The sequence below is a fragment of the Musa acuminata genome, chromosome BXJ2-3 (genome assembly GCF_036884655.1).
Source record: "Musa acuminata AAA Group cultivar baxijiao chromosome BXJ2-3, Cavendish_Baxijiao_AAA, whole genome shotgun sequence".
Taxonomy (NCBI): Eukaryota; Viridiplantae; Streptophyta; class Magnoliopsida; order Zingiberales; family Musaceae; genus Musa; species Musa acuminata.
The window spans coordinates 42,477,001-42,499,204 of NC_088340.1; the positions used below are offsets into that span (position 1 = coordinate 42,477,001).

General features: G+C 37.1%; 3 protein-coding genes across 5 annotated transcripts in view; all 3 read left to right on the plus strand.

Annotated features, from left to right (window-relative positions):
• The window catches only part of LOC103975101 (receptor-like protein EIX2), a 40,783-nt gene that overhangs the window by 17,735 nt on the left and 844 nt on the right, over window positions 1-22,204 (plus strand). The gene's annotated exons all lie outside the window — the stretch shown is intronic.
• LOC135608405 (receptor-like protein EIX2) lies at window positions 10,742-15,880 on the plus strand. 3 transcript variants are annotated; one of them, XM_065101248.1, is made up of 2 exons: window positions 10,742-14,498; window positions 15,376-15,880. In XM_065101248.1, the coding sequence occupies exon 1, from the start codon at window positions 10,781-10,783 to the stop codon at window positions 14,489-14,491; it is 3,711 nt and encodes a 1,236-aa protein (XP_064957320.1). In that variant the 5' UTR covers window positions 10,742-10,780; the 3' UTR covers window positions 14,492-14,498; window positions 15,376-15,880. The 3 variants fall into 3 exon arrangements, with proteins under 3 accessions (XP_064957320.1, XP_064957321.1, XP_064957322.1); XM_065101249.1 differs by having other exon boundaries at window positions 15,385-15,880; XM_065101250.1 differs by having other exon boundaries at window positions 15,478-15,880.
• Window positions 18,510-21,758, plus strand: LOC103980105 (receptor-like protein EIX1). Its single transcript, XM_065099592.1, has 2 exons — window positions 18,510-19,814; window positions 20,985-21,758. Exons 1-2 carry the CDS (start codon window positions 18,510-18,512, stop codon window positions 21,756-21,758), a joined length of 2,079 nt encoding a protein of 692 aa, XP_064955664.1.

Consider the following 22,204-nt stretch of genomic DNA (forward strand, 5'->3'; position numbering starts at 1 on the left):
TGCTTATTCCTATCCTTTGAGTGCTAAAGCTTGAGACCTTTTGATTATATAATTATCTTAAGAGAGATATTCTATATTTCTTGATTGAGTTTTTTTCGTTAATCAACATTTTATGATATGTGCGTTTGTTTCGGTGTTCATAACCTGAGAGTATATGCATTTTTTTTGTTCCTTCTTCCTGGAAATCATATTTTTGCAGGACTTGCAGAACTTTGATTTAGGTGTCACCTGAATGCTCCGCATAAGTTCTCGATTTGCTGCTATTTTGGTGTTTCTATAATAAAAGCAGATGATGCAGGAGTCAAACTAGAAGAAGATGATGATGGTGATAAGCTTGAAACAATAATATTTAGATGTTACTAGTATCCTCATGGGATTCATAGTTGGCTTGTGGGGTTTCTATTGGTACAGTCATCATGAAACAAGGCATAAGGATTGATGTATGTGCAGTTGAAAGCTGAAGTCCAAAATAATGACGAAGAATCAATTGAACTGTGGCCAAGTGCTAAGATTGTCTATGTAGACTTCATGTATTTGTGTTCTAGTGCTTTGATTCATGAATGACCATTTGGTGCTGTTCAGAAATAAGGTTATTGTTTAAAGATAACATCTGAGACATGGCATCAGGATTTCTCTGTTCCAGTTGATCGACAGGACTTGTGATCGGATCTATGTGCAGGTGGCAGTAAAGCTTAAGGAACCCAAGTGCAAATGGCGAAGAATGACTTGAAGAATCACTAAGCAACTCAAGCTCATGTCATCCTCTTCATGTTTTGCTGTATTTATGTTTCATGTAGCTGTTGTAGTCTCTTTAGAGTCTTAAATCTATTGGCAACTTGCCGCTGGTTTTTAGTGCAGTGAAACTGAATTTACTGCATCACCTATTGCTTCTTTTCCAGAAGCAAACCAATGGTCCACAGGAGGGCAAATGAGTTGTCATAACATATGCAACATATTACTATGAATCGAGAATTGCTCCAGTGGAAGCATCATAACTCCATCCTTCACATACATTAAATTGATTTCAGTGAGTGTTTCAGCGGATTCCAGCTGAGAACAAAGTGTGATTGTGTTCAATATATCTCGATAAGAAGATATCAGATTGGCCATGAAGACTTGCTCATGCTTTCATAATGGATTTAACCATTCAAAGTATTTTCTATGGCCATGGAAGTTGCTGTTCTGTTGTCCTGAAGCTCTCCTTAATCTAAAGGAATTGGATTTGTGACACAACTCCCTTAGAGGAGAAGTTGTTGGAATTCTTAGCAATGTCAGGAGCAGGGGCTTAAAGCATCTAGTTTTTGGAGTATCTATAGATTCGACAGGGAACGTCGATGTCATTGGACATATTGTAGAAATATTGGGCAATCTCACGAGCTCGCAATATTTAAGCTTATCGAACAATCTAATCAGTGGAGAAACTTATCCAATTTTACAAGAAACATAGTTATTTTTTTCAAAATAAATTTGTGTCCAACCAAGCAATCTTGTCCAAAAAATTTGATGAGAGTATAAACTTCTTATGCCTATCATTGGCGTGCTTAAAGATTGAGAATTGAATAACCATCTCCAGAAATATTTTCTTTGGTAATCAGAATTCCTGCTTGAGTTTTTTTGGTCAAGCAACGTTAATTGCTTCGACATATTTAATGACCACAGCGAAAAATGATTATGTGGAATAATTTTCCTTCACTGCCACAAAATAAGTTTGGGAACTGACTCAAAATTGAGTCGGATTCGGGCTCGAATCGAATCAACTCGGGATGTTGACCCAAGTCAACTTCTCACCGGCCCCACCTGCGTTCCTCGCCGCGGCCGTTCCCCGCGCCTCCGTTCACACAGTGCACCGCCGCACGCGGGGGCGTTTCACGCTCGCAGTCCTCCCCGCGGCCGCAGCCCGCTGTCTTCATCGCCGCCTCCCCGTGTGCCCGCACCGCCCCCCGCAGCCACAGTCGCTGAAGTCGTCCGCCGCAGCCGCAGTCGCCCGCCGCAACCGGCCACGTGCTGTCGCACCTCTCCGCTCGCAGGCGGCGAGCCCTCCACCTCCCTTGCTCCTATAAATGGAGCTTTGGGGAACAACAGCGAGGGAAACGAAGGAGAGAACAAGGAGAGAGATCAAGGGAGGAGAAGTGAGTAAGGAGCCCAAATCTGACCAAAGTTCTTCTCCGGCGAGAAGTCCGGTCACCGATCTCCGTTGCCGGCCGGTCAGTGTCCTCATTGCAGCACCTGCGGAGAAGAGGAAGAAGAGGAATTTGACTGGTCAACCCTGGTCAACAGGTCAACATTGATGAACAGGGGTAATTTTGTAATTTTGGTTATATTTGGTACATTTTTGATGTTTTTTTCTAAGGAAGTCGTGATGGTGTGTTGTGATGCTCCTTTGTTGTATACGTATGATCGATGTTTATATCGTAATTTAAATAATGGTAAATCATTTGTCTTTGTTCTATGCATGTCATTCAATTTTTTCATCTTCTTGATTTATATCTTGTGGCTATGTAACCAACTAATCGTTCCAACATGTGATATCATAGCCTTTTTACTAAATTATCATATTACTAGGCTTCATGGATAAGCATAAGATATGAGATGAAAAAAGTGGATCAAAACGTAAAAATGAAGATTATTTTGATAAAAGAAAAACATCATAATACTATCTTCGAGCACAAAAAAAAAAAAACAGGATACCGATAAAAAGAAAGTAGAAATTGATCAAAGTATCATGACAACTTTATTTATGTGCATATCCAATCAAGCACTTTAAAATATTACCACAAAACAAATAAGCATAAGACCTTCACAAAAAAAATGACCCTCAAGCATATTTTGTACCTATTATGAATGACAGAAAGAACCTTAATGAATCAATACATTAGTGTCTTTTAAACTAAAATTCATGGATCTTTGAGAATATGAATGTCGTCAAGGAGAAGACAATGCTATGTTATTATTATTTTATATAAATTATTTTAGAAAATAATTTTATAGTGGAAAAGTACTTACTATTTCTCTAGATATTATGATTTCAACCTAGTGTCAAAAGAAGTTATAAGACTCACAGTTAGACAATGAAAACATCCAAAACTCACACCGAAGCTTTAAACTTCAGATACAAGTAGTGAGTTTAGGAAAAAAGATAAAAGTAAATCTATATCCAAATCTAGATTAAAAAACATTCAGATTTTTACTATAAAAGGAAGGGCCACATCAAAGCAGACTGTCGAGCTATAAAAAAATACAATAATAAGAAGATAAGTAGAATACTGAAGCTTTGTGCGCAAACAAAGAGATTGAGACGGAGGTACTTATGGCCTCCACATGCCACCAGGCCACAGGATGGGTGGCTTTTGGACTGTGTGTTCATTTCGTATGACACAACATCGATGTTAGTTCTTCACTTTTAAACTCACCCAAGAAGAAGGTGATGTGCTTACGGGAAGAAACTTAACTTCATTGGATGCTCTAAGCTATGGCTACTCTGGCCAATGAGCCCAAATCGAACTAAAGTTCTTCTTTGACAAAACATCTGTTCATCGATCATTGTCACCTGTCCGTCACTTATTATCGTTGCAACAATTGTAAAGAAGAGGAAGAAGAGGAAATTGATTGGTCAACTTTGGTTATTGTTCTAACTCTCACATTTTTATCATGAGTTGATTATTATTCGACAGTTCTTCACATCTAAATCTCCAACATACATACGTGGAACACCCAAATCTCTCATATTAATCAATCAACTCTCAGTGGCATCAGATTTATGTCTCATTCACATAGGTTTACATCCGAGGAACACGACAAAAATGCAAGACTTAGACTTGTGTCTCAGCCACATGATAGAAGCTTCGATGAGTATGGATGACTTCTCTCCAACCTCACACCACATGGAAGACAAAGTTGAAAATCAAGGCGTTAGTGACCTATCATTGGAAGATTCGTCTCTTCCATCTCATTCCAACCATTTCAAATCGTTGATCACATCATCAAAAATTCATACTTTCCAAACCGATAGTCCCATTGACTTGCAGGTCGGAAACATAAACATTTGTATCTATTTTTTTTTTTTTGTAAATTAACGCTCAATGGAAACCCTCACATCAGAATTATGTTTCCTTGACTTCTAACTACGTATTAGCCACACTAAAGTTCGAGTATGCTTGACCTTGACTGCGTGTTAGCCACGGGATTAAACTGCTTGTCTTTATTTTTATTTTGTCCTCTGTCATCCGATTTTTTTACATCTATATCTCATGACTATATAACCTATTAATCCTTCCAACATATGGTATTAAAGTCTTCTTATCAAAGATTATCAGGTTGCCGGGCCTTAATAGCCACCATGAGATATGAGATAGAAAAATTGGATTGAAACGTCAAGTACTCTATTGGTAAATATAAATATTATTTTAATAAACTAAACTTGTGACAAAGGTAATCCAGAAGGATGTTAGCTCTATAACATTGATAAATATAATATACAATCAAAATCGATGTCCACACTTAGGAAGTGACATGTGAAAGTCCCAACTACTTTTATGGTGGTAGTAAAATATGAATCTATACTACATTATCAATGAATAAATTGAAACTCCATTTATAATAATTGATCAAATGTATCTCCGATTGACTAGTCAACAAAATCTCCGATGTTAATGAATCATTCAACTCTTACATCTTTATCATTAGTTGAACTTATTTTTCACGGTTAAACTCTTTATATCTAAATCCCCGACATTCATGAAACACCTAAGTCTCACATACTAATCAATCATGTCTCATGTATTATTTCTTAACCATGGAATGCATTAGAGTCTCCAAGAGATAGATATGTACCTTATTCATATTGACTTGTGCCCGACCAAAATGCAAGACTTTCTCAGCTATATCATAGAAGCTTGGATGAGTATTCGGACCTTGTACACTCATAGGTAACTTCTTTCCAACCTCACACCATATGGAAAAGAAGGTCGAAATGACCTTTCATGCTAATTCACCTCTTCCAACCATTCATCGTGTCACGAGAAATATCTATACTTTTCTTTCAACATTGAAAATCTTTTTGACGTGCACGTCTGGAAACATCAACATTTATATATATTTTTTCTTTTATATAAAAATATTTTTAAATAATTTACTCAGAAAATCGATCATAATTAGTTTTTTACCTAAGAGCATTCTTTTTTTTTAGTTTACTTGGGAGCATCCTTAAGACAAAAAGAGAAAAAGTGTGCTCTTTGTTTTAAAGATCGTTACGTAGTTTTATAGGGTTTGAGTGTGAAACTGTCCAAATTTGATTTAAAAATATCTAAAATCATCTAAAAATAGAAAAACAAATGAATATAATTTTGACATAATAACGTCGATGCTTAGTTGGTGGGCATTAGTCCATTGGCTCTTTGAATGTGTGAGTAGAGCTTGGGTTCATTATGTTCTCTTCTTTATAAGCACTTGCTTCTTCATAAACAGTTATTTGAGTGATTTAAGAAAAAGAACAAGTGAAAAATCGAATGCCATGTCGGCATGAATCCGACACCAAGTTAGATGTCTAATCAATCTTAAGTATGTAATGGTGCATAATCAACATATAATATTGACATTAATGCTTGACGAACGACACTTTACGTTTGGGTAATAGCTAATGTTATGATAAAAACTATTTATTAAAAAATAATTATCTACTTAAATGGAGATAGTTGTTACATGTTTACCTATGAAAGGCTCTAGGTATGAATATTAAAGACTCATTGGTACGATCATTAATACTCCTTAAGTTACATACATTCTAAATTAAGAGTTAGAGGGCCTTCATCGGATATGCCTAGAACACTTAGTTTCATGACTCATTGACTGAACAACTTTTAGAAAATCCTTCCATCTCGATACTAATTTTGTGACAACGGTGATTTCGAAGCAAATTTGTTCTATATAACTTTGATAGACCAATCAAAATTGACATCAACACTTGAAAAGTGGCACGTTAAAGTCACAGCCACTCTTTTCATGGGGGATAAAAGTGTATCCGCAGTAAGTTGCAAGTTAATAATGAATACATTAGAACTCCATCTACATTAATTGAGCAATTGTGACTCCTCTTGACCGGTCAGACAAAATCTTCGGTGCTAATCTTTGTCTCATTCACATTAATTTTTGCCCGAGCAACACGATAAGATGCAAGACTTTGATTTGCGTCTCAGCCATTCCATGAGTATGGATGACTTCCCTCCTATCTCACACCACATGAAAATCAAGGCATCATCCGAAGAGTATCTCTTACAATATTCCACTCCATCCATATCAAACCATTCATCCAAATCACCAGAAATATCTATACTTTCCAACGCTCAAAGTCTCGCGGAGAACATAAACAATTTACATCCTTTTTTTGTTTTGTATAAAAATATTTTTAGATAATTTATTTAGAAAAGATGATCATAATTAGTGTTTATGGAAGAGCATTCTTTTTTTCCGAATATACTCGAGAGCATCACAGGAAAAAGAACATGTATGCTTTTTATTTTAAAGATTTTTACATGCCTTTACAGTGTGAATCAGTTTGATTTAAAAAACCAAAATCTATAAAATAATCTAAAAATAGAAAACCCAATAAAATTACTATTTAATGTTGTATTTGTCTTCTATATTATCATCGAGTTGAATAAGCTTTATGTCATTATATTTATACATATACATATACATATACATAAAGAACAAGCTTTATGTCTTTGTTGGATATGCCTAGACACTTAGTTTCATAACTTATTGACTGAATAACTTTCAGAAAATCCTTCATCTTAATACTAATTTTGTGACAAAGGTGATTGCGAAGCAAATTTATTCTATAACTTTGTTAGACCAATCAAAATTGACATCAACACTTGAAAAGTGACACGTTAAAGTCCCAACCATTCTTTTCGTGGTGGATAAAAGTGTATCCGCGGTACGTTGCAAGTTAATAATGAATACATTGGAACTCCATCGACATTAATTGAGCAATTGTGACTCCTCTTGACCGATCGACAAATTCTCCAACGCTGATTTTTATCATGAGTTGATTGTTGTTTCATAGTTAGGCTCTTTACATTTAAATCTCCAATATGAGTTTTCAAGATACAGATATTTGTCTTATTCACATTAATTTTTGCCCGACCAACACGATAACATGCAAGACTTTGACTTGCTCCTCAGCCATTCGATGAGTATGGATGACTTTCCTCTGACCTCACATCACATGAAAGATAAAGATGAAAATCAAGGTGTTGTGACCTATCATTGGAAGAGTCATCCCTTCAAATATTCCACTCCATCCATATCAAACCATTCATCACGTCATTAGAAATATCCATACTTTCCAATGCTGAAAGTCTCCTTGACTTGCACGTTAGGGAACATAAACAATTTACATCCTTTTTTGTTTTGTATAAAAATATTTAGGTGTTACCAGAATGCTTTATATAAGTTCCCAATTTGCCGCTATTTTGGGGTTTCTATAATAAAAAGCAGATTGCCACTAGTTCAGCTGATGCAGGAGTCAAACTAGAAGAAGATTGATGGTGATATGCTTGAAACAATAATATTATATGTTACTGGTGTTGTCGTGGGATTCATAGTTGTTTGGGGGGGGGCTTCTATCGGCGTAGTGATCACGAAACAAGGCATAAGGATTACTCTCTTCCAACAAATCAAATTTTTATGGCAGAAAACTCCACAAAATCGAATTTTTAGAAGAAAACCCTCAGAAATCACGCAATTTATTAACCTTAAAAGAAAAAAAAGAAAAATCAAGGGCAGTAAACGAGAAAATATCGAGAAGAAACAGATGCAACCAATCCGAATGATGTTCATCAAATTAAATTTAAGTAAACTAATTTTTAAATACTTAAAAATCTTGAAAATTCAAAATAGGATGATTTGATAATTCAAAAATTATAATAAAATTTATTAGTGCGACAAGGTATTTTTTTTTTGTGTTACATATTTTCTAGTACAAATTTTTAAGATTTTTCTTTGGTTTTTTTCGAGGTATCCCTTCTCATATTTATCAATCCAATCTATTATCGCTGTACTAAGCAAATGCATTACACCCTTTGAACCAATCTATTATCACTATACTATGGGTTATGGATTGATCTAATCCTCATGTATATAGTATTAATTATACTACCTGTGAATATATTTACAATATTTTTTATATTGTCATCAAAATACTATAAGTGTACTTAACAACATTATAAGTGAGATATATATATATATATATATATATATATATATTCAAAATCTAATAAAAACTTAATTCATATAAAAATAGATATCATTATTATTTTTAAAAATAAATAACTTATGTCAATTATATATTTTATCGGTCTCGAAACTTATGAGAGTAAATAATGCTGATGACATAACGAGAATATAAATTTTTGTTGCTTTGTCGGATGAAAGATTGTTGTTGTTGGTGAAGGTTTATTAGATGGACAACGAATCGATGAGCACCAAGTGGTTTTCATTGCGACTCGTTGAATAGTGATGTCCACTTGACACTGTAGCAGTCGATGATGGGTGAATTCCCCAAAAGCCTTGGGATTATTTTTTTTGGAACATCACAGAGTCTGAAAATTTTCACTAAGCATCTCTAGTTGTATAAAAATTTTTATCGTTATCATTTTAAAAAAATTATAATAATTTATCCATAATTATGCCTTCAAACACTCGATCCATCGACCCCCGCATAAAGGCACAAGTGATTAGAAAAAGAGAAGGGGATGATTAGTCGTGCCTACTAGTTAATGCATGGAGACATAAATGGTCAAGAGAGAGGAGGGCGATCAATAGACAAAGACATGACCACACATATAAAATGATAAATTTTAAAAAAATACTATATTTTTTTAAAAAAATTGAGATATTTGTGAGAAAAAAACTAAAGTAATTTTTTTTAAAAAAATTCAACGTAATGATTCCACATCAAAGTGGATGATGGAATAAACTTTTTGAAACTTATCCTCAAGACCCATCGATAGACTCCATTAATTAAATTTGTCATACTCGAATGTCATTGACTTTAACTTGAATATCACCCCCACAATAAACTTCTAAATCTTCTTGACCTCAACTGCCCACGATCAAATCTACAGAGAATCCATGATCAACTTCGTGGTGTTGTCGAGTATGTTTCTGATTTAGCTTTCATGCACATCATTTCATCGTAATACTAATCTTCGGACAAAGGTTATCTGGAAGGAGAATAACTGTGTAATATCTATAAACGTGACAGCCGGTGAAAATTAATGTAGACATTTAGGAAATTAGGGACCTCTCCAACTTACATAATCGTCCAACACTCTCTCACATTAGAATTAAGTGTTTCGCAGCTTCGATCATGTTGTTGCTTTGTGAGTGGAAGTTAGGTCCCTCTGCAACTTCCATGGATCATCCATCCTCACATCAGAATTAAGTGGGCTTTTGTTGGATATGCCTAGACACTTAGTTTCATGACTCATTGACCGAAAAACTTTCAGAAAATTCTTCCATCTCGATACTAATTTTGTGACAAAGGTGATCTCGAAGCAAATTTGTTCTAAACGTTGATAGATGAATCAAAATTGACATCAACACTTGAAAAGTGGCACGTTAAATTCCCAACCACTCTTCTACAGTAATTGAGCAACTGTGACTCCTCTTGACCGGTCGACAAAATCTCCGACGCTAATCTTTATCACGACTTATTGTTGTTTCGCAGTTAAGCTCTTGGCATATAAATCTCCAACATTCATCAAACACCCAACTCTCACGTGGTAATCAATAACTCTCAATGAATAAGAGTTTCCAAGAGACAAATGTGTCTCATTCATATTAATTTGCACCTGAGCAACACGAAAAGATGCAAGACTTTGACTTGCGTCTCAGCCATTCGATGAGTATGAATGACTTCCCTCCAACCTTACACCATATAGAAGATAAAAGATGGAAATCAAGGCATCGTGATCTATCATTGGAAGAGTATCTCTTCCAATATTCCACTCTGTCCATATCATGCCATACTCATCGAATGGCTGAGATGCAAGCCATACACACCATTCATCACGCCATAAGAAGTATCCATACTTTCCAACGTGGAAAGTCTCCTTGACTTGCACGTCGGGAAGCATAAATAATTTATATATTTTTTTTATTTTATATAAAAAATATTTTTTAAAATAATTTATTCAAAAAAGTCTATCATAGCATTTATCGAAGAGCATTCTTTTTTTCGAATTTACTCGAGAGCATCTTAAGACAGAAAAAGAACAAGTATGCTATTTATTTTAGGGATTTTTACATAGTTTTACGGTGTGAATCTATCCAAGTTCGATTTAAAAAAACAAAATATCTAAAATCATCTAAAAATAGAAAACCCAATGAAATTACTATTTAATGTTGTATTTATCTTCTATATTAAAATTGAGTTGAATAAGCTTTTAAGTCATTATACTCATACATGTACCATGTTATATTCGATGGCAGAATCAACATAGGAAATATATCACTTAAGAAACCTCTAGAATCACCTTAAAAATAGAAAAGAAGAATGAAATCAACATGTATATCATATTTGCCTGCTCTATCGAAAGATAGAAGTAAGTTTGTGTTGACTGCGTAAATCAACGCTGGATGGAACCCTCACATCAGAATTAAGTTTCCTTTGACTTCTAACTGCGTATTAGCCACACTAAAGTACGAGTATGCATGACCTTGACTGCGTATTAGCCACTGCATCGATTCTACAGATAATGTGCGTACAAGTCAAGTCATGGGGATTTCCGGTGGTGATGTGCCTATATACATCATGCCCACAGAGGTCTCCTCTCCAACCTCACACCTTCACTCTTCTCTTCTCTTGAGCGCTCAATCGATGGCTGCGGCTGGTAGCGGCAGTTTCCAGAACGGAAGTATTGCCTCGAAGCGTCTCATGATGCTCGTGGCCTTACTTCTCGTCTCCTGCTGTCCCGGCTATGGCTTCGGCGATGACGATCATGTCGACGTGGAGGGAATCAGCAGCAGTTGCATGGAGAGCGAGAGGAGAGCTCTCCTCGCCATCAAATCCGAGATGTACGACCCCGACAACTGGTTCTCTACTTGGACCAGCAAAGACTGCTGTGGGTGGAGAGGTGTGGCCTGCGACAACACCACCGGCCATGTCACCAAGCTCGACCTCCGCTACCCCTACACATACGATATGTGGGATATGTTTAACGATGGGGAAACAGTAGGCGTCAGCAAGGTAAATCCATCTTTGCAAGAACTGAAGCAATTGAAGTATTTGGATTTGAGCATGAATAACTTCTCGGGTGCTCCTGTGCCCAAAATGATCGCTTCACTAGTCCACTTGGAATATCTCAACCTATCTAATGCCATGTTCGATGGACCAATTCCTCCCCAGTTCGAGAACCTCTCAAACCTACACCATCTCGACCTTCACGGATGGTATTTTGATGATTTTCTACATGTTGACAATCTCGATTGGCTCTCCCGTATTCCTTCTCTAAAATATCTTGACATGAGCAATCTCGACCTCAGCAAGGCGACCAATTGGTTCCACATAGTAAATTCAATCTCCACACTTGAAGTGTTGCGTTTGAGCGATGCAGACCTGCCATGTGTTCCATCTCCTTTGCCCCCTTTCAATCTAACAGCCATCGCTACGTTGGATCTGTCTGGGAATTCCAACGTCACGTCTGCCACGCTAAGATGGCTTTCTAACGCCACCAGCCTCGAGACCCTCCTTCTTTCTGGCTGTGGGAGTCTCACTATCGAGTCGGTACAAGTTGCTCTCGGAGCTCTCCTTAATATGAAGGAATTGGATTTATCAGACAACTCCCTTAAAGGAGAAATTCGTGAAATTCTGAACAATGTCAGTAGCAGCAGTGGCGTGAAGCACTTGGATTTGAGATGGAATCAATTATCTGGAGATATTCCTCCAGGGAGCCTTAGAGACCTGGAGTACCTGGACTTATCAGGGAATTCTATTGTCGACGTGCATATCTTAGCTTCTATAGGGAATCTCACAAACTTGCGATATTTAAGCTTGGTCGACAATGTAATCAGCGGAGAAATTCCACCAATCGTAGGAAAATTTGTCCGATTGGAGTACCTAGATTTGAGCTGGAATCAATTATCTGGAGATATTCCTCCAGGGAGCCTTAGAGACCTGGAGTACCTGGACTTATCAGGGAATTCTATTGTCGACGTACATATCTTAGCTTCTTTGGGGAATCTCACAAACTTGCGACATTTAGGGTTGTCGGCCAATTCAATCAGCGGAGAAATTCCACCATCCGTAGGAAAATTTGTCCGATTGGAGTACCTAGATTTGTCCAATAATGGCATCAACGGAAAAATACCACAGGCCATCGGCAACCTCAGTAACCTATTGGAATTACATTTATCAGGCAACAAAATTGTGGGATGGATACCACCGAGCATCGGCAACCTCACCAACTTGGTATACTTAGATTTATCATACAACAATATTGTCGGTTGGATACCACCGAGCATCGGCAACCTCACCAACTTGGGACACTTAGATTTATCAAGGAATAATATTAGTGGATACATTCCAGAGACCATTGGGGATCTTCAAAATCTACGGATATTATTTTTAAGCAATAACCATATTTCTGGGCAGATACCAAAGAAGATCGGTAAACTCCACTACTTGCAAAACTTGGACATGTCATATAACAACTTATCAGGTCAGATACCAACTACGTTGGGTGATCTATGCAATTTGACCCGGTTAGATTTGTCTTTTAATAACATTGGTGGAGATCTTACAAATCTATTCTATGGTTTGTCTACTTGTTCACAAGGAGCATCTATATCATTCTTAGCCCTGAAGGGTAATAATTTAACCGGGATTATTCCTTCGAGCATGGGCCAATTATCTCAGTTACAAGAGGTAGACCTCTCCTCAAACTCGCTGGCAGGCAACATCACCGAGGCACACTTTTTAAATCTTACAAGCTTATCAGAATTGATAATCGCTTCCAACTCCTTGAATGTGATGCTACCAAATGATTGGCGGCCCCCTTTTAATGCCTCCATTATCGATATGAGCTTTTGTCATATAGGAGCAAAATTTCCTGATTGGATTCGGACTCAACAACAATTGCAAAGGCTTTATCTATCCGGAGTTGGAGTCTCAGGCAGCCTCCCTATTTGGTTTTCAAATTTCTCAAAAGGTTTAGAAATTCTTAACTTGAGCTCCAACTATTTGACTGGTCAATTACCTTCTGCTCCCCAATTGTTATTGGATCTTTCCAACAACTCATTTGTTGGACCTATTCCATTGAGCTTCGAAGAAGCTACATACCTCATTTTATTATCTTTATCTCATAATCATATCAACGGTGGTATCCCTCCCTTCTTTTGTAATCTGAATTTTCTTGAAGTTCTCGACCTATCGAACAATCACTTAATTGGAGAAATCCCAGATTATCATAATTCATTTCCAATCTCTCTACAATCTTTACATTTAAATAATAATAATTTATCCGGAATGATTCCTTCATTTTTGAAATACTGTGACCAATTAATTACCCTTGATTTAGGTGAAAATAAATTATTTGGTAAAATTCCGAAATGGATAGGAAGAAACCTCTCGTCATTGAAGGTTCTTCGTCTGAGGTCAAACTTATTATATGGTGTTATCCCTGAGAACATAGTGAATCTCACTTCACTTCAGGTTTTGGATCTTTCTTCCAACAATTTATTTGGTAGCCTGCCATCATCTCTAGGAAATTTCACTGCCATGGTTGAGGTACAAAATGATACCAGGCCATTGCTCCAAGGTAACAACTATACTTATATCGAGAGCAGCTTATTAACAACGAAAGGATCAATGGTCGATTACACAACCATTCTCTCGCTGGTGACAAGTATAGACTTGTCAAATAATCATCTCTCTGGTGAAATCCCAAAAGAACTGACCAAGCTTCTCGGGTTGCGCTTCCTAAACTTATCCAACAATCATTTGACGGGGAGGATTCCAGAAAAGATTGGTGATATGAAACAGCTAGAATCACTTGACTTATCGATGAACAGTCTCACCGGGGAGATACCTTCGAGCTTTTCTGCTATGAGTTTTCTGGCCCGTTTGAATCTGTCTTATAACAACTTATCAGGAAAAATACCCACGAGTAGTCAATTGTCGACCTTTGACTCATGGACATATGTGGGTAACAAAGACCTTTGCGGTACGCCACTGCCAGATTGCCCTGTTTATCAAACTCCACCTGATGACAGAGTTAAAGATGATGAGAAGCTCGACAAATTATTGGAGTACACCAGTATTGTGGTAGGATTTGCGGTTGGCTTTTGGCTATTTATTGGCACGCTCATCATGAAGCAGGCCATCAGATTCGCTTTCTTCCGATGGATCGACAAGGCCAGTGACTGGATCTATGTTCAGTTTGCAGTTAAGCTTGCGAAGCTCAAATCCAAATGGCAAACAACGACATGAACTGCCGGTAAGTCCTAAATTGTGTCATGTTTTCCTTTGTAGTTAGTCGGATCGAAATCTTGCGTTAGCATGTAATGATGTTATCATATTATGCTGTCATGATTAAGCTGAAATAAGCATCATGGATTCCCTGTATACATTACATGTATTAGTTCTAGTGTCATAACATCTCCATCCATCATCACTTTGCTATCGCCAGGCCTTCGCTTATGGATTGATACATACATATCTGACAACCAAAAAGATTAATTGCAAGAGTGTATGTCATACATACTCTGTTTGCTAAGGAAATAGTTAATCTACCTATATTTAATCAATGTTTGAGAGTGGAGATTGTGTTCTTCTGTTGTTGTTCTTACAATATATTATTATGCTCAAATTAGATAAAGATAATGACAATCATAGTGTAGAGAGACAATTAGACAATAAAATTATAATCATTAATGAGGACATGCTCTTAGTGTTTGGCCAAAATCAATGTCTTATTCATATGACGAATCTTTTTTTTTCTGAGAAGAGACTGTATATTTTTATCCTCCTCAAAATTCATATAGCATGAGTCTCACTCGTCATTTTTTTTTTTGCAAAGATAAAATCCATCTCTATCAATTTTTTTTCTAAAAGTAAATTATTATTAAAAATAAGTTTCATAAATTCATATCAATCCACTCTAGATTGCTTATTCCTATCATTTGGGTGCTAAAGCTTGAGACCTTTTGATTATAATTATTCCTATCATTTGCTTATTCTATGTTTCTTGATTAAGTGTTTTTTTTCATTAATCAACATTTAATGTTATGTGCGTTTGTTTTCGTATTCATAACATGAGAGTATATATATATATATATATTTTGTTCCTTTTTCCTGGAAATCATATTTTGCAGGACTCGCAGAACTTTGTTTTAGGTGTTACCAGAATGCTTTATATAAGTTCCCGATTTGCTGCTATTTTGGGGTTTCTATAATAAAAAGCAGATTGCCACCAGTTCAGCTGATGCAGGAGTCAAACTAGAAGAAGATGATGATGGAGATATGCTTGAAACAATAACATTAGATGTTACTAGCGTTGTCGTGGGATTCATAGTTGTTTCTGGGGTTTCTATCGGCGTAGTGATCGTGAAGCAAGGCTTAAGGATTACTCTCTTCCAACAAAATGACATCTATGGCTGGATGCAGATATGTGCAGCTGAAAGCTGAAGCCCAAAATAATGACGAAGAATCAATTGAACTGTGGCTAAGTGCTAAGACTGTCTATGTAGACTTCATGTATTTATATGTTCTAGTGTTTTATTTCATGAACGACCATTTGGTGTTGTCCAGAAATAAGGTTATTGTTTAAAGATAACATCTGAGACATGGCATCAGGATTGCTCTGTTCCAGTTGATCGACAGGACTTGTGATTGGATCTATGTGCAGGTGGCAGTAAAGCTCAAGGAACCAAAGTGCAAATTTTGATTTTTTTTCAAAGGAAGTCGTGATGGTGTTATTAAACCCTCCTACGGTTTATTTTTTTATTTTAATTTTTCTTTTTCTTGTGGACATAACAACGACGTTTATGTTATAATATGAGCTATGTTAAATCGCTTATTTTTAGTTTGTCCTCTGTCATTAGATTTTTTATCCATTCGATTTATATCTCATGGCTATATAACCTATTAATCAAAGATTATTAGGTTGTTAAGCGATCTTGCCATATGAGATCAAAAAATTAGATCAAAAGGTTAAGTACTCTGGTAATGATGAAAGCTAAATCCCCAACAATCATGAAACACCGAAGTCTCACATACTAACCAATCATGTCTCTCATATCTTATTTTTTAACCATGGAATACATCAGTCTCTAAGAGACAAATATGTGCCTTATTCATAGTGACTTACGTCCAAGCAGAATGCAAGACTTTCTCAGCCACATGATAGAAGCTTGGATTAATGTTCGGATCTTATACACTTATAGATAACTTCTTTTCAACCTCACAGAAGAGAAGGTCGAATTAACTTTCGTTGCTAATTCACATCTTCCAACCATTCATGGTGTCATGAGAAATATCCATACCTTTTTTTTTCAACACTGAAAATCTTCTTGACGTGCACGTCGGGAACATCAACAATTACTTTTTTTTTTCTTTTATATGAAAATATTTTTAGATAATTTACTCAAAAAATCAATCATAATTAGTTTTTTTACCTAAGAGCATTCTTTTTTTTTTTTTTAGTTCACTTGGGAACATCCTTTTAGACAAAAAGAGAAAAAGTGTGCTCTTTATTTTAAAGATTGTTATGTGGTTTTATAGGGTTTGAGTATGAACCTATCCAAATTTGATTTAAAAATATCTAAAATCATATTAAAAATAGAAAAACAAATGAAAATAATTTTACATATGTAATGATGTATAATCAACATATAATACTGACATTAATGCTTGATGGTTCGGACGATACTTTATGTTTGGGTAATAGATAATGTTTTCGTAAAACTTTATGTTAAGATAATAGATAATGTTATAGTAAATGGAGATAGTTGTTACATGTTTTACCTATGAAAGGCTTTAGGTATGAACATTGAAGACTCATTGCTACGATCATTAATACTCCTCAAGTTACATACCACATTCTAACTCAATAGTTAAGAGGGCTTTTGTTGGATATGCCTAGACACTTAGTTTCATGACTCGTTGACGGAAAAACTTTCAGAAAATTCGTCTACAGTAATTGATAGATGATCTCGAAGCAAATTTGTTCTATAACGTTGATAGATGAATCAAAATTGACATCAACACTTGAAAAGTGGCACTGAAGTCCCGACCACTCTTCTACAGTAATTGAGCAACTGTGACTCCTCTTGACCAGTCGACAAAATCTCCTACGCTAATCTTTATCATGACTTGATTGTTGTTTTGCAGTTAAGCTCTTGGCATCTAAATCTCCAACATTCATCAAACACCCAACTCTCACGTGTTAATCAATAACTCAATGACATCAGAGTTTCCAAGAAACAGATGTGTCTCATTCACATTAATTTGCACCCGAGCAACACGAAAAGATGCAAGACTTTGACTTGTGTCTCAGCCATTTGATGAGTATGGATGATTTCCCTCTGACCTCACGCCACATGGAAGATAAAGATGGAAATCAAGGCATCGCGACCTATCATCGGAAGAGTCATCTCTTCCAATATTCCACTCCATCCATATCAAATCATTCATCACGCCATAAGAAGTATCCATACTTTCCAACGTGGAAAGTCTCCTTGACTTGCACGTTGGGAAGCATAAATAATATATATATTTTTTTTATTTTATATAAAAAATATTTTTTTAAATAATTTATTCAAAAAAGTCTATCATAGCATTTATCGAAGAGCATTCTTTTTTTCGAATTTACTCGAGAGCATCTTAAGACAGAAAAAGAACAAGTATGCTATTTATTTTAGGGATTTTTACATAGTTTTACGGTGTGAATCTATCCAAGTTCGATTTAAAAAAACAAAATATCTAAAATCATCTAAAAATAGAAAACCCAATGAAATTACTATTTAATGTTCTATTTATCTTCCATATTAAAATTGAGTTGAATAAGCTTTTAAGTCATTATACTCATACATGTACCATGTTATATTCGATGGCAGAATCAACATAGGAAATATATCACTTAAGAAACCTCTAGAATCACCTTAAAAATAGAAAAGAAGAATGAAATCAACATGTATATCATATTTGCCTGCTCTATCGAAAGATGGTAGTAAGTTTGTGTCAGACTTTGTAACGCTAGTAAATCAACGCTGGATGGAACCCTCACATCAGATTTAAGTTTCCTTTGACTTCTAATTGCGCATTAGCCACGCTAAAGTTCGAGTATGCTTGACCTTGACTGCGTATTAGCCACTGCATCAATTCTATAGCTAATGTGCGTACAAGTCATGGGGATTTCCGTTGGTGATGTGCCTATATATACATGCCCACAGAGGTCTCCTCTTCAACCTCACACCTTCACTCTTCTCTTCTCTCGAGCGCTCAATCGATGGCTGCGGCTGGTAGCGGTAGTTTCCAGTTCGGACGTATTGCCTCGAAGCGTCTCATGATGCTCGTGGCCTTACTTCTCGTCTCCTGCTGTCTCGGCCATGGATTCGGCGATGAGGATCATGTCGAGGTGGAGGGAATCAGCAGCAGTTGCATGGAGAGCGAGAGGAGAGCTCTCCTCGCCATCAAATCCGATATGTACGACCCCGGCGACAGGTTTTCTTCTTGGACCGGCAAAGACTGCTGTGGGTGGATAGGTGTGGCCTGCGACAACACCACCGGCCATGTCACCAAGCTCGACCTCCGCTACCCCTACACATACACATACACATACGATATGTGGGATGTGTTTTACGATGTGGAAACAATAGGCGCCAGCAAGGTAAATCCATCTTTGCAAGAACTGAAGTACTTGAAGTATTTGGATTTGAGCATGAATAACTTCTCCCACGCCCCTGTGCCTCGTGTGATTGCTTCACTAGTCCACTTGGAATATCTCATTCTATCTTATGCCATGTTCTATGGACTAGTTCCTCCTCAGTTGGGGAACCTCTCCAACCTATACCATCTCGATCTTGGGGGATTGTTTCTACACGTTGACAATCTCGATTGGCTCTCCCGTATTCCTTCTCTAAAATATCTTGACATGAGTTATGTCAACCTCTCCAAAGCAACCAATTGGTTCTACATAATTAATTCTATTCCCACACTCGAAGTGCTGCATTTGAGCTATGCAGACCTGCCATGTGTTCCATCTCCTTTGCCCCCTTTTAATCTGACAACCATCGCCACGTTGGATCTGTCTTGGAATTCCAACATCACGTCTGCCATGCTAAGATGGCTTTCTAACGCCACCAGCCTCGAGAACCTTCTTCTTTCTGGCTGTGGGAGTCTCACTATCGAGTCGGTACAAGTTGCTCTAGGAGATCTCAGTAATCTGAAGGAGTTGGATTTGTCATTCAACTCCCTTGAAGGAGAAATTCGTGAAATTCTGAACAATGTCAGTAGCAGCAGTGGCCTGAAGCACTTGGATTTGAGATCGAATCAATTATCTGGAGATATTCCTCCAGGGAGCCTTAGAGACCTGGAGTACCTGGACTTATCAGCGAATTCTATTGTCGACGTGCATATCTTAGCTTCTCTGGGGAATCTCACAAACTTGCGACATTTAGACTTGGGGTACAATTTGATCAGCGGAGAAATTCCACCGACCGTGGGAGATTCTGTCCGATTGGAGTACCTAGATTTGTCCAATAATGGCATCAACGGAAAAATACCACAGGCCATCGGCAACCTCACTAATTTGGTATACTTAGATTTATCACGGAACAATATTATCGGATGCCTTCCAAAGACTTTGGGTACTCTCATCCATATGGAGGAATTATTTTGAAGCAACAACCATATTTCTGGGCAGATACCAAAGAAGATCGGTAAACTCCATCGCTTGCAATACTTGGACATGTCATATAACAACTTATCAGGTCAGATACCAACTACGTTGGGTGACCTATGCAATTTGACCGTGTTAGATTTGTCTCACAATAACATTGGTGGAGAGCTTACAAATCTATTCTATGGTTTGTCTACTTGTTCACAAGGAGCATCTATATCATTCTTAGTCCTGAATGGTAACAATTTAACCGGGATTATTCCTTCGAGCATGGGCCAATTATCTCGGCTACACGAGGTAGACCTCTCCTCAAACTCGCTGGCTGGCAACATCACCGAAGCACACTTTTTAAATCTTACAAGCTTATCAAAATTGATAATCGCTTCCAACTCCTTGAATGTCATGCTACCGAATGATTGGCGGCCCCCTTTTAATGCCTCCATTATCAATATGAGCTTTTGTCATCTACGAGGAAAATTTCCTGCTTGGATTCGGACTCAACAACAATTGCAAAGTCTTTATCTATCTGGAGTTGGAGTCTCAGGTAGCCTTCCTATTTGGTTTTTAGATTTCTCAAAAGGTTTGGACAATCTTAACTTGAGCTCCAACTATTTGACTGGTCGATTACCTTCTGCTCCCCAATCCATGTTAGATCTCTCCAACAATTCATTTGTCGGGCCCATACCGTTGAGCTTCGAAGAAGCTACAAGACTCACTTTATTATCTTTGTCTCATAATCATATCAATGGTGATTTCCCTTCCTTCTTTTGTTATATGGACTCACTTGAAGTTCTCGACCTATCTAACAATCACTTAATTGGAGAAATTTCGGATTGTCATAACTCATTTCCAACCTCTCTACAATCTTTGCATTTAAATAATAACAACCTATCCGGAACGATTCCTTCATTTTTGAAACACCGTAACAAATTAATTACCGTTGATTTAGGTGAAAATAAATTATTTAGTAAAATTCCCACATGGATAGGAAGAAACCACTCGTCATTGAAGGTTCTTCGTCTGAGGTCAAACTTATTATATGGTACTATCCCTGAGAACATAGTGGATCTCACTTCTCTTCAGGTTTTGGATCTTTCTTCCAACAAGTTCTTTGGTAGCCTACCATCATCTCTAGGAAATTTCAATGCCATGGTTGAGGTACAAAATGATACCAGGCCATTGCTCCAAGGTAACTATACTTATATCGAGAGCAGCTTATTAACAACGAAAGGATCAATGGTCGATTACACAACCATTCTCTCGCTGGTGACAAGTATAGACTTGTCAAATAATCATCTCTCTGGTGAAATCCCAAAAGAACTGACCAAGCTTCTCGGATTGCGCTTCCTAAACTTGTCCAACAATCATTTGACGGGGAGGATTCCAGAAAAGATGGGTGACATGAAACAGCTTGAATCACTTGACTTATCGGTGAACAATCTCACAGGGGAGATACCTCCAAGCTTTTCTGCTATGAGTTTTCTGGCCCGTTTGAATCTGTCTTATAACAACTTATCAGGAAAAATACCCACAAGTAGTCAATTGTCGACCTTTGACTCATGGACATATGTGGGTAACGAAGACCTTTGCGGTACGCCACTGCCAGATTGCCCTGTTTATCAAACTCCACCTGATGCCAGAGTTAAAGATGATGAGAAGCTCGACAAATTATTGGAGTACACCAGTATTGTGGTTGGATTTGTGGTTGGCTTTTGGCTGTTTATTGGCACGCTCATCATGAAGCAGGCCATCAGATTCGCTTTCTTCCGATGGATCGACAAGGCCAACGACTGGATCTATGTCCAGTTTGCAGTAAAGCTTGCGAAGCTCAAATCCAAATGGCAAACAATGACATGAACCGCCGGTAAGTGCTCGAGTGTGTCACTTCTTCTATCACATCTTAATGTTATGTTGGTCCTTTGAAGTTAGCCGTATCAAAAATCTTGTGTTAGAATGTAAAATGATGTTATCATATTATGCTGTCATGATTAAGCTGAAATAAGCATCATCGATTCTCTGTATACATTGCATGCATTACTTCTAGTATCATAACATCTCCATCTATCATCATTTTGCTATCGCCTGGTCTATCCATCGATACGTATCTGACAACTAAAAGATTAATTGCAAAGGTGTATGCCATACAGACTCTGTTTGCTAAGGAAATAGTTAATCTACCTATATTTAATCAATGTTTGAGAGTGGAGATTGTGTTCTTCTGTTGTTGTTCTTACAATATATTATTATGCTCAAATTAGATAAAGATAATGACAATCATAGTGTAGAGAGACAATTAGACAATA

Excerpts from the sequence above, each read along its gene's own strand:
- LOC103980105 (XM_065099592.1), top strand. The coding sequence starts at position 18,510 with ATGGCTGCGGCTGGTAGCGGTAGTTTCCAGTTCGGACGTATTGCCTCG. Across the intron at positions 19,815-20,984 it reads TCGGCAACCTCACTAATTTG|GTTTTGGATCTTTCTTCCAA; the intron begins GTATACTTAGAT and ends ACTTCTCTTCAG.
- LOC135608405 (XM_065101248.1), top strand. The coding sequence starts at position 10,781 with ATGGGGATTTCCGGTGGTGATGTGCCTATATACATCATGCCCACAGAG.